At 42.0% G+C, this 17,099-nt stretch overlaps 1 protein-coding gene across 1 annotated transcript in view; it reads left to right on the top strand.

Annotated features, from left to right (window-relative positions):
• LOC126248161 (uncharacterized) overlaps window positions 1-17,099 on the top strand; it is a 513,313-nt gene that overhangs the window by 185,280 nt on the left and 310,934 nt on the right. The window contains exon 2 of the mRNA XM_049948909.1: window positions 1,721-1,778. Coding sequence (XP_049804866.1) covers window positions 1,721-1,778 — 58 coding nt within the window. The remainder of the gene's footprint in view (window positions 1-1,720; window positions 1,779-17,099) is intronic.

The raw sequence follows: 17,099 nt of genomic DNA, 5'->3' as shown, positions 1-17,099 counted from the left end.
CATTGCACCTGCTGTCTATGGAGGCCCCAACTCGAGCCACTTTAAGATCAGCACCATTATGAGTTTTAATTGCTCTTCCTATATCTTCGCAAACTTTCGTGGATGATCGGGTTACAGTACAATCCCCACTTTTTACCGCAAAATTGTATTTATTATTGTTATCCGTAGCACTGTGGGTTCTTTTTATAAATACTGAGACCTTCTCTGGATCTTGGCTTCTTAACAGTGAACTGCTTTTAATATTATTAGATTCATGTAGTTACCTGTTCGGCATCTGCAGCCACTGCACCATTATGACCAGTGCGTCCTTCTGTTACCCCTTGCAGCTGTCCCTACAGCAGTTATTATCTGCTCTCAAAAATGGCTCTGAGCACTATGGGACTTAACTTCTGAGGTCACCAGTCCCATAGAACTTAGAACTACCTAAACTTAACCAACCTAAGGACATCACACACATCAATCCCCGAGGCAGGATTCGAACCTGCGACCGTAGCGGTCGCGCGGTTCCAGACTGTAGCGCCTAGAACAGCTCGGTCACTCCGGCCGGCATATCTGGTCTCCTAGGAAGACACATGCATCCCCAGCTTGTCACAAATGCGGCTTTTGAAGTGACTCACCAGTTGCTCTGAAGGCGACTTGACCCAACGCAAAAACCTGTATTAAAATGTTTCTATCGGGAAGTGTTGGTGCAGACGGAAACGTCAAGAAATACATCTCTGTGATGTCTCTCTCTCTCTCTTTTTTTTTTATCGGTTTTAGCCACTGGAGGTCAGGTACTTCTCTTGGTAGTAAAGTAGGAAGTAAGTGCTTACAAATGGTTCACTTCCACCCATCCTCAAAATTTTACCCTTCTGCATTAATACACTGCTGGAGTTTAATTTTTCACTAAATTCAGATTCTACATTATTATATTTATCTTCAGTATCACATTCTAACTTTTTAACTAAGTCCTGGTTACTCCGTGTTGACTCAAGTCAGTGAACAGTTGGTTTACATGACTACTTAACAAACTAGATAACTCCTCTCTCAAATCTATTTTAAAATTCTCTACTTTAGTAGTTAAAACGTCAAATTCAGTCTTCAAATTTCCCATGCCTTCACTTAACTGACTTTATTCTTTACTTTGTTCATCTATTCTAGCACTTAACAATCCCAAAGACTCATTCTGAACATCCAATTTATTATTTAATTGAGTGTGCACTGAATCTAATTTAGGACTGAGCATTTAGAGTTGTATTTAGTTCCTTTCTTATAGAAGTATTTTGAGCTGTGAATTCTTTACTTTGTGCATCTAATTTTTCACTTAAAGTTGCAATTTGAGCATTTGACTCTGTTCTTTGGCTGTCTAATTTAAGACTTTAATTAAATTGGCTACCTCAGTCCAGTCTGGCATTTCTTTTGTCACTGTCATGGCCATGGCTGGTTGCGATGTTTCCCCAGTTTTTTGAGTATTATCTGTTAAACTCATGCACATGCATACATTTTCTTTCCTAGTTTGTTAGGTGTGAAGTGACTTTCGTGTTACGTCGCATATTTACACTCATTCCACATCTCCGAAAACCACACTAGTGATATACGAACGAATGACTAGCAGATTGAAGTTGTGTGTCCGGCAGGGGATCGGACTTGATTGTTTGTACACAGCATCAATCTGTCAGCTTCGTCTCTGTGAGTAAACATGCAAGGCTTGAGAATGACGAGGTGTGCCTCCTTGTTCCAGATGCGGCAGTTACTTCGGCTGCTTGCAGTCCTCTGCCTTGCGCACGGCGTCTTCACAGGTAAGGAATACATTCGCCTCACACGATCACAGTCTTACTGTTTGCAGGGCTGCAAAAGTTAATAGCAACACTCAGTTAATATTGAGTCAGAGCAGCTATTAGCGTATACTTTGTGTGCCCATTAGGGTGTTCCGTCAAAGGATTCGATCCGGATCTGACCCTGGAGACTGTATCCTTTGTTTCATCGTCTCAGCTGCTCAGGTTTCCTCACTTCTTTATCAAGACCTTGCAGCTTCTTCTTGAGAGTGCTTCCTGTTGTTCTGAAAGCTGTATGTCATCGGAGGATTATATTGCGACTCGGAGCCTTACGATTAATATTGTAACGAAATATCTGCTGCATTGTATAATGTTCCTCCCTTCTACTAAATGTTCATGGATATACAGAAGTTAAATTTACTACATTCAACTGCCTATGCTCCTTCCAGTTCTATCAATGTTCTTGTAACTTAGTAAGGTTGGTACAATATATTAGCAGATAAATGTTACTTATCTTGCCATGGCTATTTCGTTGTCTAGGGAGCATTCTTTGGTATGATTAAGCTTTCCAAAATTATGGATCCAAGATGTTTCACTGACAAGTTGCTTGTTAATTTTTATCGCCATATCAATTTAATTTTTCATTCTCGACACATTTTCTACAATACCAATTGTTAGGTAAATACAGGGTGTTTCAAAAATGACCGGTATATTTGAAACGGCAATAAAAACTAAACGAGCAGCGATAGAAATACACCGTTTGTTGCAATATGCTTCGGACAACAGTACATTTTCAGGCAGACAAACTTCCGAAATTACAGTAGTTACAATTTTCAACAACAGATGGCGCTGCGGTCTGGGAAACTCTATAGTACGATATTTTCCACATATCCACCAAGCGTAGCAATAATATGGCGTAGTCTCTGAATGAAATTACCCGAAACCTTTGACCTGACGGAATGGCTTCACATGCAGATGAGATGTACTGCTTCAGCTGTTCAATTGTTTCTGGATTCTGGCGGTACACCTGGTCTTTCAAGTGTCCCCACAGAAAGAAGTCACAGGGGTTCATGTCTGGCGAATAGGGAGGCCAATCCACGCCGCCTCCTGTATGTTTCGGATAGCCCAAAGCAATCACACGATCATCGAAATATTCATTCAGGAAATTAAAGACGTCGGTCGTGCGATGTGGCCGGGCACCATCTTGCATAAACCACGAGGTGTTCGCAGTGTCGTCTAAGGCAGTTTGTACCGCCACAAATTCACGAAGAATGTCCAGATAGCGTGATGCAGTAATCGTTTCGGATCTGAAAAATGGGCCAATGATTCCTTTGGAAGAAATGGCGGCCCAGACCAGTACTTTTTGAGGATGCAGGGACGATGGGACTGCAACATGGGGCTTTTCGGTTCCCCATATGCGCCAGTTCTGTTTATTGACGAAGCCGTCCAGGTAAAAATAAGCTTCGTCAGTAAACCAAATGCTGCCCACATGCATATCGCCGTCATCAATCCTGTGCACTATATCGTTAGCGAATGTCTCTCGTGCAGCAATGGTAGCGGCGCTGAGGGGTTGCCGCGTTTGAATTTTGTATGGATAGAGGTGTAAACTCTGGCGCATGAGACGATACGTGGACGTTGGCGTCATTTGGACCGCAGCTGCAACACGGCGAACGGAAACCCGAGGCCGCTGTTGGATCACCTGCTGCACTAGCTGCGCGTTGCCCTCTGTGGTTGCCGTACGCGGTCGCCCTACCTTTCCAGCACGTTCATCCGTCACGTTCCCAGTCCGTTGAAATTTTTCAAACAGATCCTTTATTGTATCGCTTTTCGGTCCTTTGGTTACATTAAACCTCCGTTGAAAACTTCGTCTTGTTGCAACAACACTGTGTTCTAGGCGGTGGAATTCCAACACCAGAAAAATCCTCTGTTCTAAGGAATAAACCATGTTGTCTACAGCACACTTGCACGTTGTGAACAGCACACGCTTACAGCAGAAAGACGACGTACAGAATGACGCACCCACAGACTGCATTGTCTTCTATATCTTTCACATCACTTGCAGCGCCATCTGTTGTTGAAAATTGTAACTACTGTAATTTCGAAAGTTTGTCCGCCTGAAAATGTACTGTTGTCCCAAGCATATTGCAACAAACGGTGTATTTCTATCGCTGCTCGTTTAGTTTTTATTGCCGTTTTAAATATACCGGTCATTTTTGAAACACCCTGTACATTGTGCAATATTTCTATACAAGACAAAGAACACAATTTTACAGTCAGCCACGTGGATCAATTTCAGTGGCATATAATAAAATGGAACACCTACAGCCGTACTTAAGATGTTATTTATTGCACTACTGACCATTAAAATTGCTACACCAAGAAGAAATGCAGATGATAAACGGGTATTCATTGGACAAATATATTATACTAGAACTGACATGTGATTACATTTTCACGCAATTCGAGTGCATAGATCCTGAGAAATCAGTACCCAGAACAACCACCTCTGGCCGTAATAACGGCGTTGATACGCCTGGGCATTGAGTCAAACAGAGCTTGGACGGCGTGTACAGGTACAGCTGCCCATGAAGCTTCAACACGATACCACTGTTCATCGAGAGTAGTGACTGGCGTATTGTGACGAGCCAGTTGCTCGGCCACCATTGACCAGACATTTTCAGATGGTGAGAGATCTGGAGAATGTGCTGGCCAGGGCAGCAGTCGAACATTTTCTGTCTCCAGAAAGGCCCGTACAGGACCTGCAACATGCGGTCGTGCATTATCCTGCTGAAATGTAGGGTTTGGCAGGGATCGAATGAAGGATAGAGCCACGGGTCATAACACATCTGAAATGTAACGTCCACTGTTCAAAGTGCCGTCAATGCGAACAAGAGGTAACCGAGACGTGTAACCAATGGCACCCCATACCATCAAGCCGGGAGATAAGCCAGTATGGCGACGACGAATAAACGCTTCCAATGTGCGTTCACCGCGATGTCGCCAAACACGGATGCGACCATCATGATGCTGTAAACAGAACCTGGTTTCATCCGAAAAAATGACGTTTTGCCATTCGTGCAGCCAAGTTCGTCGTTGAGTACACCATCGCAGGCGCTCCTGTCTGTGATGCAGCATCAAGGGCAACCGCAGCCATGGTCTCCGAGCTGATAGTCCATGCTGCTGCAAACGTCGTCGAACTGTTTGTGGAGATGGTTGTTGTCTTGCAAACGTCCCCATCTGTTGATTCAGGGATCGAGACGTGGCTGCCCGATCCGTTACAGCCAAGCGGATAAGATGCCTGTCATCTCGACTGCTATAAAAAATACGAGGCCGTTTTGATCCAGCGCGGCGTTCCGTATTACCCTCCTGAACCCACCGATTCCATATTCTGCTAAAAATCATTGGATCTCGAAGATCGCGATACGGTTAACGGCAATCGCGATAGGCTACAATCTGACCTTTATCAAAGTCGGAAACGTGATGGTACGCATTTCTCCTCCTTACACGAGGCATCACAACAACGTTTCACCAGGCAACGCCGGTCAACTGCTGTTTGTGTATGAGAAATCGGTTGGAAACTTTCCTCATGTCATCACGTTGTAGGTATCGCCACCGGCGCCAACCTTGTGTGAATGCTCTGAAAAGCTAATCATTTGCATATCACAGCATCTTCTTCCTGTCTGTTAAATTTCGCGTCGGTAGCACGTCATCTTCGTGATGTAGCAATTTTAATGGCCAGTAGTGCATTTCAGATAGGAGAAACTGCTGAAAAGTAATGCGTCCGAATTTGTATATGTATACTGTTAAGGCTTTTTAAATGAAACAAACGTTATTAACATTCTACATCTCTATTTTTCATGTCTACGTATTTTCAACCATTTGCCGCTAGAGGTCTCCGAATTGTAACGTATAAGATGGCGGTTTGTAACCTAACAACGTCGGTGTGCGAGCAGCAGCGGGCTGTAATCGAGTTTCGAATTCGAAGAGTTCGTCCACACTTGTAGCATCCTCACCTCGCCCACTAGCGTAGCGACACCTGCAACAATCCGACGCCTTCGGTCCAGTGTCATCAGTCATTCTCGTTACGGTCCCGACTTGAACCATCCGATTTTTATTTGTTTCCAAACCGTAAAGAACACCTTCGAGGACATCATTTCCATAGCGATGAGGCGGTGCAAGCAGAGGTGAGGTTCTGGCTCTTTCAACAAACTCAAACATTCTTCACTGACAGTATCAACAAACTGGTCTCTCGCTTGGGACGAATGTGTTCGTTGCCATGATGACTATTTTGGAAAATAAATAAGTAGACATGAAAATGAAGATGTTGAATCTTAATAACGTTTGTCTTCTTTCAAAATCTTTACGAGTTTTCACACAAAACATTCGGAGGCATTACTTTCCAGCACACCCTTATACATTTGTAGTTTACCAGTGGCGGATTGTAACCATAGACTCGTAATTATCTCGAAAACGAGCTACTATTATCCTTTATTTTCACCTATGTCAGCCTTCGCTATTAATTACGATATGCGCTTCATATGAGACATTTATGAAATGTACAGCAGTGATACATAGAAAGAAAGATCCTTTATCATTTAGTTACAATATAGCAGGTCAGCAACTGGAAGCAGTTAATTCTGTGAATTATCTGGGAGTAGGTATTAGGAGTGATTTAAATGGAGTGATCATATAAAGTTGATCGTCGGTAAAGCGAATGCCAGACTGAGATTCATTGGAAGAATCCTAAGGAAATGCAATCCGAAAACAAGGAAGTAGGTTACAGTACACTTGTTCACCCACTGCTTGAATATTGCTCACCAGTGTGGCATCCGTACCAGATTGAGTTGATAGAAGAGACAGAGAAGATCCAACGGAGAGCAGCGCGCTTCGTTACAGAATCGTTTAGTAATCGCGAAAGCGTTACTGAGATGATAGATAAACTGAAGTGGAAGACTCTGCAGGAGAGACGCTCAGTAGCTCGGACCGGGCTTTTGGTGAAGTTTCGAGAGCATACCTTCACCGAGGAGTCAAGCAGTATATTGCTCCCTCCTACGTATGTCTCGCGAAGAGACCATGAGGATAAAATCAGAGAGATTAGAGCCCACACAGAGGCATACCGACAATCTTTCTTTCCACGAACAATACAAGACTGGAATAGAAGGGAGAACAGATAGAGGTACTCAATGTATCCTCCGCCACACACCGTCAGGTGGCTTGCGGAGAATGGATGTAGATCTAATCTGATTGTAACAACATTTGCTACTTTTGTGCACTACTTATTAAGCTACTATAATTATGTACTTGTGTATTATGTATCATTATAATATATTTCCTTCAGGTATATTATGTATGTAGATGACAATGAACTCATCCAAAAACCAATAAAAATACGCTCAGCCTTTCTCTCAGAATAGCAAAATGAAGCGTTGCGTATTAAGCTCATTCCTTAATTATGTTCCTTCACAACGTATATGGACTACCGTCGTTAACTATAACATTCATTATTACGGATATCATTCAATCTGGGGAAAGAGCTTAACTTAAATAAACATTGTCTTTATGCGTAAAAAAATCTTGTTATCATTTCTCATTCTACCAGTGATATTATGAAGAGAAAACAGTTCATCTTTTGAGAGCTGGTTTTGATGGTATTGCGCTGTGAAGTTTGACTTACCTTGCAAGTTTGGCCTCCGATGACAGTTTTACAAGCACGTGAACTTCACTTCTGAACAGTTAATTAAATTCTCGGAACAGGGTTTTAAGTTTTCTCTGTACGCAGCTGCAACAAAAATGACATAGGTATTAAATACAATTTAGCTTTAAAACAGAAACTGTGACGTTCCTTAGTCTCTCTTTTTTTCAGTGAGGACGGCTTTGCTCACATGTTTCTTCCCGTGACGCACTGGCGTAATGAACTGACACAATTTAAAGCGATTATTTTCTTGCAATAGTACTCTAAGATAGAGGTCTGGAAATGTTCAAAACTCCAGCCAAAATGTAAATCGTGTGGAAGAGCTCGTGTGGTAGCCTTCCGTTTAGTGGTGGCGCGTCGACTGGATACGTCTCCTGTGTTTAGTCCATTTTATCGCTGTTGAAATAAAGAGGATCATAAACGGTAGACAAACACAGGTCTTTATAGCTGCTGGATTGCGGCTACCGCCACACGCAAACTGGGCGTCCGGACTTACGCAAGTGCCCCCATTCCGTTCGCAAGCGCCATTAGCCAGCGTCGAGAGCGAAGAAAGTCCGTCATCAAAGAATAAAATTCCGTACATAATTGGGAACCGAGTGCTTGATCTTCTTTTCAGTTTATATTACTTGTGCTGATAAGTAACCTGAACCAGGCGCAATTTTCCCCATTTTAATGTTGAAAACCCGACTCCCGATTAAACCTTTTAGGGAATTCCAGTTACATCAAAACGGATAATATTTCACACATCATAAAGTTGAAATCAACTGATCTGATACGTATCACTACTTTAGGGAAGTCTCTCTAGCAAAGAAACCACCTTAAAAAAGTCATACGTCTAAATAAGCGGGGAATTAGCATATTTCAAGAAAATATAAGAGCTATTCGAGATAAAGTTAGTGAACTGCTTATACTCGTAGATGTTGACTCAGGCTCAGACGTTATTAGTACATTAGAGCACCACGTAAACAATATGAGAATTCAGAGGCTTCCTATACCGCAATACGCATTAACTGGCTATTTTTCGAGGACCTCTTTCCGGAGTGAGAGATTTGCCATGTACTTGAAAAACAGTTTTCCATTTCAATCTAGTGCCGTATCAAAGCACTGCATTGAAAAGGCACTGAATTTTGTACATGACCAGTACAATTTAGTGAAACTAAACTTTCAAATATAGTTTTCTGTAGGTCCCCTAAGGCTGGCTTCAGGACATTCCTGTTCAAGCTAGAGAGACTTCTTACAAGGGAACCTCCCCATCGCACCCCCATCAGATTTAGTTATAAGTTGGCACAGTGGATAGGCCTTGAAAAACTGAACACAGATCAATCGAGAAAACAGGAAGAAGTTGTGTGGAACTATGAAAAAAAAAAGCAAAATATAGGAACTGAGTAGTCCATGTGCAAGATAGGCAACATCAAGGAAAATCTTATCTCAGGAGCGCCGTGGTCCCGTGGTTAGCGTGAGCACTTGCGGAACGAGAGGTTCTTGGTTCAAGTCTTCCCTCGAGTGAAAATCTTAATTTCTTTATTTTCGCAAAGCTATGATCTGTCCGTTCGTTCATTGACGTCTCTGTTCACTGTAATAAGTTTAGTGTCTGTGTTTTGCGACCGCACCGCAGAACCGTGCAATTAGTAGACGAAACGACGTGCCTCTCCAATGGGAACCGAAAACTTTTGATCCCAAGGTCATAGGTCAACCGATTCCTCCACAGGAAAACACGTCTGATATATTCTATACGACACTGGTGACGGCATGTGCTTCACATGACAGGAATATGTTGTCGACCCACCTAACTTGTACACTTGGCGAATGGGTAAAAAGATTCTTCTACCTTGCCCGATTTAGGTTTTCTTGTGGATGTGAAAATCACTCCCAAAAAAGTGATGAAAACATAAGAGTTCGTCACATAAACTGCAACAAATGAATGCAACAGTTTCACAGTCGCACAGTTTCCCCTGTGCCCTGTCAAAACATACGTTTTTAACGTTTTCAAATTTTTCCTTGTGTAGACCGTCAAATCCTGCATATGTCCAAGTAAACCTGAACATGTCCTGGAATTTTGGAGAGCGAAGTTGATTATGTGTGAGTGCCTAAACTTTGATAATTGTCTGAAAATAAGAAATTAAACTTTTCATTCGAGGGAAGACTTGAACCAAGGACCTCGCGTTCCGCAGCTGCTCACGCTAACCACGTGACCACGGCGCTCCTGAGTTCACAGTATCCTTGATGTTGCCTGTCTTGCGCATGGACTACTTAGGTTATATATTTTGCTTATTTTTTCATAGTTCCACACAACTTCTTCCTGTTTTCTCGATTGATCTGTGTTCAGTTTTTCAAGGCCTATCCACTGTGTCAACTTATAACTAAATCTGAAGGGGGTGCGATGGGGAGGTTCCCTTGTTAGTACAATTTATAGAAAATCCTAAAATTGGTTATATGTGGTGACTTTAACATTAATTTTATAAGTCCTCAATCCATATCATCTGAGGCCGACTGTATTCTGTCAAACCAGAATGCAGAGGAACAGTAGGACAACTATGGACAGACAACATTTTTGTTCATTCTTCATTCCTAAAGGGTGTTCATCGAGTAAACCGATAAGTGGGCTTTCAGACCATGATGCACAAATTTTAACACTAAAATGAATTTGTGTACACGCACACATGATAAACGTAATTACGAACTACACTCCTGGAAATTGAAATAAGAACACCGTGAATTCATTATCCCAGGAAGGGGAAACTTTATTGACACATTCCTGTGGTCAGATACATCACATGATCACACTGACAGAACCACAGGCACATACACACAGGCAACAGAGCATGCACAATGTCGGCACTAGTACAGTGTATATCCACCTTTCGCAGCAATGCAGGCTGCTATTCTCCCATGGAGACGATTGTACAGATGCTGGATGTAGTCCTGTGGAACGGCTTGCCATGCCATTTCCACCTGGCGCCTCAGTTGGACCAGCGTTCGTGCTGGACGTGCAGACCGCGTGAGACGACGCTTCATCCAGTCCCAAACATGCTCAATGGGGGACAGATCCGGAGATCTTGCTGGCCAGGGTAGTTGACTTACACCTTCTAGAGCACGTTGGGTGGCACGGGATACATGCGGACGTGCATTGTCCTGTTGGAACAGCAAGTTCCCTTGCCGGTCTAGGAATGGTGGTTCGATGACGGTTTGGATGTACCGTGCACTATTCAGTGTCCCCTCGACGATCACCAGTGGTGTACGGCCAGTGTAGGAGATCGCTCCCCACACCATGATGCCGGGTGTTGGCCCTGTGTGCCTCGGTCGTATGCAGGCCTGATTGTGGCGCTCACCTGCACGGCGCCAAACACGCATACGACCATCATTGGCACCAAGGTAGAAGCGACTCTCATCGCTGAAGACGACACGTCTCCATTCGTCCCTCCATTCACGCCTGTCGCGTCACCACTGGGGGCGGGCTGCACGATGTTGGGGCGTGAGCGGAAGACGGCCTAATGGTGTGCGTCCACGCTGTTGCGGCATGCTACCAGTGTTAAAGACTGCGATGGAGCTCCGTATGCCACGGCAAACTGGCTGACACTGACGGCGGCGGTGCACAAATGCTGCGCAGCTAGCGCCATTCGACGGCCAACACGGCGGTTCCTGGTGTGTCCGCTGTGCCGTGCGTGTGATCATTGCTTGTACAGCCCTCTCGCAGTGTCCGGAGCAAGTATGGTGGGTCTGACACACCGGTGTCAATGTGTTCTTTTTTCCATTTCCAGGAGTGTATTTATAAATGTTCATACATTAGCAGTAGAGACTTTTTTAAACCTCATTAAAGAACAAGAGTGACTGGGCGTTGATAGTGCTGATAACACTGACGATTTCCGTTAGGACATTTTAAACTGTGAACTAGAACTAACAGATGGTCTGGGAGGCTGACTAGTGGGATAAGGCTATCATGTAGAACCAAGAGTGACTTATTTCAAAACATTAGAAACAGTCACGGTTGAGCAGCAGTAGCCCATTACAAGCAGAACTGTAATACGCTTAAAAATGTTATTAGGAAGGCAAAAAGTATGTGGCATGCAAATGTAAAAGCTACTTCTAAGGAAAAAATTAAAGCCATGTGGTTAGTCGAGTAGAAAGTGCCTAGCCAACAGCGCAAGGTCAAGGATATAAAGCCAGTTCGTAGTAAGAATGTTTTAGTTACTGATAAATTAAGTATATGCACACTGTTTATCAATAATTTTCGCAACATAGCAAGTGAACTAAATAAAAACTTTGTTTCTACATAGAATCATTTAACTCTCTTTGAAAATGATTTTCTAAGACGCCTATCTGAAATACTTGTCTGTGGCACTGGCAGGGGGGAGACTGAGTCAATAAATAAATAGCTGAAGACTACGGACTCTGATGAATTTGTAGGAGTATGTAACAGAGCACTAAAGCACTGTGCTGCGTATGTTAGCCCAGTCATAAGCCGCATTTGTAATTTTTACATTGGGAACGGTGTGTTTCCTCGAACGATTAAAGTACTCAGTAGTGAAATCGTTTTATAAAAAAAGGAGAAGGGGATAATGTAGACAATTTTGGCCCTATTTATATGCCATTTGTGTTTGTTAAAGTTATTTAAAAGGCTGTATATATAAGGATAATTGATTATTTCAATTCACATAATTTGCTGTAAAACGTACATTTTGCTTTTAGAAGTGGCTTAACAACTGAAAATGTCATATTCTCTTTTCTCTGCGAGTCACTGGACGTATTATACAAGAAGTTGTGAAAACTAGGGACTAATCTAAGGAGATTGATTGAGTTGATCACAAACTATTACTCCTTAAGTTGGACCATTATGGAAGAAGCGGAATAGCTCTTTCTTTAAGAACAGACAGCAAAAGGTTATTCCCCACGGTAATAAGAACAGCTACGACATGTAGTGTGAATCGGGCTTGGTTAAGTGGGAGTGTCGCAGGAGTCAGTGCTAGGAACACTGCTCCTTCTTGTACATTTAAATGATATGCCTCTCAATATGACAGGTGATTCTAAAATACTTCTGTTTGCTGATGGCACTAGCTTAGTAATGAAGCGTGCTGAATGCAACATAGGCATTGTATCAAATAGTACAATTCAAGACATGATCATGGCTTGTAGAAAATAAATTGTTGCTAAGTCGCAATGAGATTCGGTTTTTATAGTTTTTAACTCAAAATTCACCCAAAACCGACACCGACGTGTTTGTTAGACAGAATGGCAATGTCATTAGTGAATCCGAATAATGAAAGTTCCTAGGTGATCAGATAGATGGTAAGCTGACATGGAAAGCCCTATTTCAGGAGGTTGTTCAAAATCTGAATGCTGCTATAATTGTCATTGGAACAGTATCTGCAGTAAGTGATAGTTCAACATGAAAATTGCTCTGCTTTGCTTATTTTTATTCGCTTATGACATACGGCATTATATTCTAGGATAACTCTTTCCATTCACAGAGGGTACTGTTGCCTCAGAAACGGGCAGTTCGAGCAATTTGGTGTAAGTTCACGAACCTTTGTCGACCCCTGTTCAGGAGTCTGGGAATTCTGACACTGACCTCTCAATATGTATTTTATTTAATGACGTTTGTTGTTAACAATATATGCTTATTCCTAAGAATTAGCCGGTTTCACTCAGTTAATACTAGGCGGATGTCCAATCTGCATTCCGATAGCACCTCGTTGACTCTTGTACAAATAGGCGCGCAATATTCTCCTGCATCCATTTTCAGTAAGCTACCACAAGAACTAAAATATGTTAACAGTAATCCACGAACTTTCAAGTCTAAATTAAAGAATGTCCTCGTGGCTCACTCCTATTTATTTGGGAAGTTCCTGAAAAAAATTTAAGCAGTTTCCAGTGTTATATTGTTGATTATTCTAATACATACTCAGTAGCTTGTCGTCTACATGGGATCCGTGTAAACGTTTATGTATCTAAGTGTTTACGATGATAATTTCATGTACTGTCTCGTCCCATGTTCATGAAGATTTGTTCCTCAATTTGTTCCTGCGGCACCAGACGTGTAAATTAATATAAATAAGAGTAGCTACAGGGTGTTTCTAAAGGGACTCTACATACAGATTTATTCATATCACATACAGACCTGTTTTTGTGTCATTTTTTTAGTAAAGTACATCAAGTTTTTTACTTTATAATTACACAGGTGGTGTGTAACTTGTAGTCGTTATGTGGCACACATCCCATCTGAAGTAGATTCCTTCCCACTCGCTACAGCATATCAGGCCTTACTTGTCAATTGGTGCGAAGATTCTTGTTCGAAGCTCTGTTAGACAAGCCGGTAAACACGGTGTCCTTGATGAATCTCCCACAGGAAAAAATCAAGAGGCGTCAGCTTTGGTGAATGTGGACGCCATGTCTTTACGCAGAATGCGATTATTGAGGAAATCGACGTCTGTGTGCACAATCTTGCATGAAGTCACTCCATCCTTGGTCAGCCTCGTCAATGAGCGGAATTAAAATTATCCATCGTACGTAAAAACACAGTTCCGTTGATGGTTTTCTCTTGGAAAAACGAAGTTCCATAAACTTTGCTTTTGCTTATTGCGGAAAAGGTGATAACTTTTGGTATATCGCGACAATGTTCCAAGGTTTTTCATGGATTTTTACTGCCACAAATCCCATTGTTGTGTTTGTTAACTATACCACGTAAGTGAGAAATCGTCTCATTATCATTGATTTAGTATATGGGTAGCATCACGTCACACGAGAAAATATTTTCCTTCAGCAACAAATATGCACACATTGAACATTCAGAAAAAATTCAAAATTATAAGTTAATTAAACTTATAGTATTTACAGAGCAAAAAAGGTCTCTCTCTCTCTCTCTCTCTCTCTCTCTCATACACACACACACACACATGTCCAGCTGCTGAATATATCTAGTTGAAGTCTTCGTTGCAATTAGTAGATTTCTTGGATCGCCAGGAAAGAATCGTTTTGCACGCGATCGTATGGTATGCTGAGCAGACTGTCGCTCTAAAACACAGTCACAGCTGGGTGATATTGTTAATTCGCATTTGTACATTGAGTCAGTACATGTTCCAGTATTTGTCCTTATTCTGTTGAATGTAGACCAAATATTGCGGTGCTTTGCAGAACCTGATGGCCTGGACGAGCTGTAGGACATCATAAGTTCTGATTTGATCCATTATAAATAAGTTCAGATTTCCGCGAACGGCTACCTCCTATTCTGCTCGACGGTACTCCAATACCGTATCAGAAAACAGTGAAGAACTTGGGTGTAACTTTGGATGAGCATCTCAACTGGGCGGAGAATACAGTCGCAGTGTGCCGAAAGACGTCTGCTTGTCTCTATGCTCTCAAAAAGTTTCGGAACATATTTCCACAGGACTTGAAACGCCAGCTCGTGCAAGCACTCGTTCTACCGAACCTCCACTATTGTGATGTGATTCAACAAAGCACGAGTAGTGAAAACAAAAGACGGCTAGAGCTAACCATGAATGCCTGTGTGCGTTACACCTGCAACATTCGCCGATATGATCATGTTAGTGCTTCATACTCCGAGCTAGGGTGGCTGCGGCCGGACAAATTGCGTGACTACCACACTCTATGTCTACTCCACCGACTCCTCGTCGCGCAAGCACCCCAGTACCTTGCTTCAGAGATTAAAAACCTGTCATGTCATCATAATCGAAACACGAGGTCACTCTTATTTGGTATCCTAACTGTGCCCACTCACAAAACAAAAACTTTTGCAAACTCCGTCTCAGTTGCCGCTGTCCGCCTCTGGAACAAACTGCCCCTTACCTTGCGCAAAATTCAATCTCCTGCTGCTTTTAAGAAGAAGTTGAATCATTTCCTACTATCATCCTCATAAAGTTCTCCACAAAATTAATGTACAAGGCCAATCCTCTCATCTGTCAAATAGCAAAGCTAGCGTATCCTATCTTGCTCCTGAGATGCCTTCCTCTTCATCTACCTCTATTAGCCACACAATCTTCTTTTCCTTTATATTTCCTTAATTATGTTTCATCATGTCTTTCTATTCTTCTCCTCCATTCGCCATGAGTCGCCCTCATACTCCCTGCTGCCAGCACTCCCATATAAAATCTGTCTCTTCAATAATGTCTAATTATAACAGTACTTATGATCTACGAATATAAACTCTATATGTATGTATTTTTCCAGGTGTACCTTTCAAATTGTTTATTTCACTTTTTGTACTAGATGTAGTTTAACATGCCTACTAAAACATATGAATGTAAAATAAGTAGAATGCCTGGTTAGATGTAAGAGAGGGCCTGATGGCCCTAATCTTGCCAGGTTAAATAAATCAATAAATAAATAAATAAATAAATGATTCTTGAAAGCCTGCGACTGTGAAAACAATAGGTTTGTTTATAAATAAATTTTCTGCTACCAGTCACGATTTTCTTTATTTACTTTTCGCACGACGCGCTTCGGGAAACTATTCCCATTTTCAAGTGCGTTTTTTGTGTGTATTAAGCCATTAAGCCAATGGTCCATGGACCATTAGTAAACTTAAAAGTCAACGAAATGAAGTAGACTGGAACACGTTGACGACATCAATAGAAATGGCTTAATACACACAAAAAACGCACTTGAAAATGGGAATCATTTCCCGAAACGCGTCGTGCGAAAAGTAAATAAAGAAAATCGTGACTGGTAGCAGAAAATTTATTTATAAACAAACCTATTACATCTTAGGCTGCTGTGGGGGGTAGCGTTTTTCTGCCATATCTCTGTCCATCAGTCTGTTGTTCTACATGCTCGTTATTAACTCAGGATTATTTGTTGCTAAGAGGTCAAGTGTGTTTTCACAACTGTTTACTATTCGCGTGGGCTCATGAACTAACTGCTCGAAATAATTTTCAGAGAATGCGTTTAGCACAATTTCAGATGATATTTTAAGCGTACCTCCGGAATTAAACATGTATCTTCGCCAACATATCGAGAGTAAATGAAAATCACCACCAACTATTACCGTATGAGTCGGGTACGTGTTTGAAATCGAACTCATGTTTTCTTTGAATCTTTCAGCAACTGTATCATCTGAATTGGGAGGTCGGTAAAAGGATCAAATTAATATTTTATTCCGGTTGCCAACAATGACCTCTGGTACTGCGTCGGGCACCAAAAAATTTGGCACCGTCTAGAGGTGGATGACGGGAGGGAAGTCTGTTTTTATTGAGTGCAGTAATATCCTCATGTACAGGAGATAAGGACCACCAGCTATGTTTGTAAACTGCCGCTTGAGAGCAGATTCTCCCCTCAAAAATAGGGGATCTATATCGCTGAGAATAGGCAGCCAGTAAGTTGGAGTTTTACTGGTTGAGCTGCATGTCGATGTGTCTGATGTGTGAGCTGCTGGTCCAGGCTGCAACACAATATTTTACTAACCGTATTATTTTCAATGACACCTTCATCTTTATCCAAAACGATTTAACTTTTTTCCACAGAATTCCTTATGAGCCATCCTGTCAATGTCTATTAATTTTTTCACTATCGTTAATTTATACGATTTGAGATGCAAATGTCTCCTTAACACATGCCAGTCACGTGTGGGGTGCCCAAGTCGCCAGAAACATGCCGGGTGGATTTTGCAGGTCTGTTAGCAAAGCCTAGCCTCACTTGCTCTG

Source organism: Schistocerca nitens, chromosome 3 (assembly GCF_023898315.1).
Source record: "Schistocerca nitens isolate TAMUIC-IGC-003100 chromosome 3, iqSchNite1.1, whole genome shotgun sequence".
In the NCBI taxonomy this organism is placed as follows: domain Eukaryota; kingdom Metazoa; phylum Arthropoda; class Insecta; order Orthoptera; family Acrididae; genus Schistocerca; species Schistocerca nitens.
The sequence above is the reverse complement of the archived record's forward strand: the minus strand, read 5'-3'. Positions and strand labels throughout refer to the sequence as shown.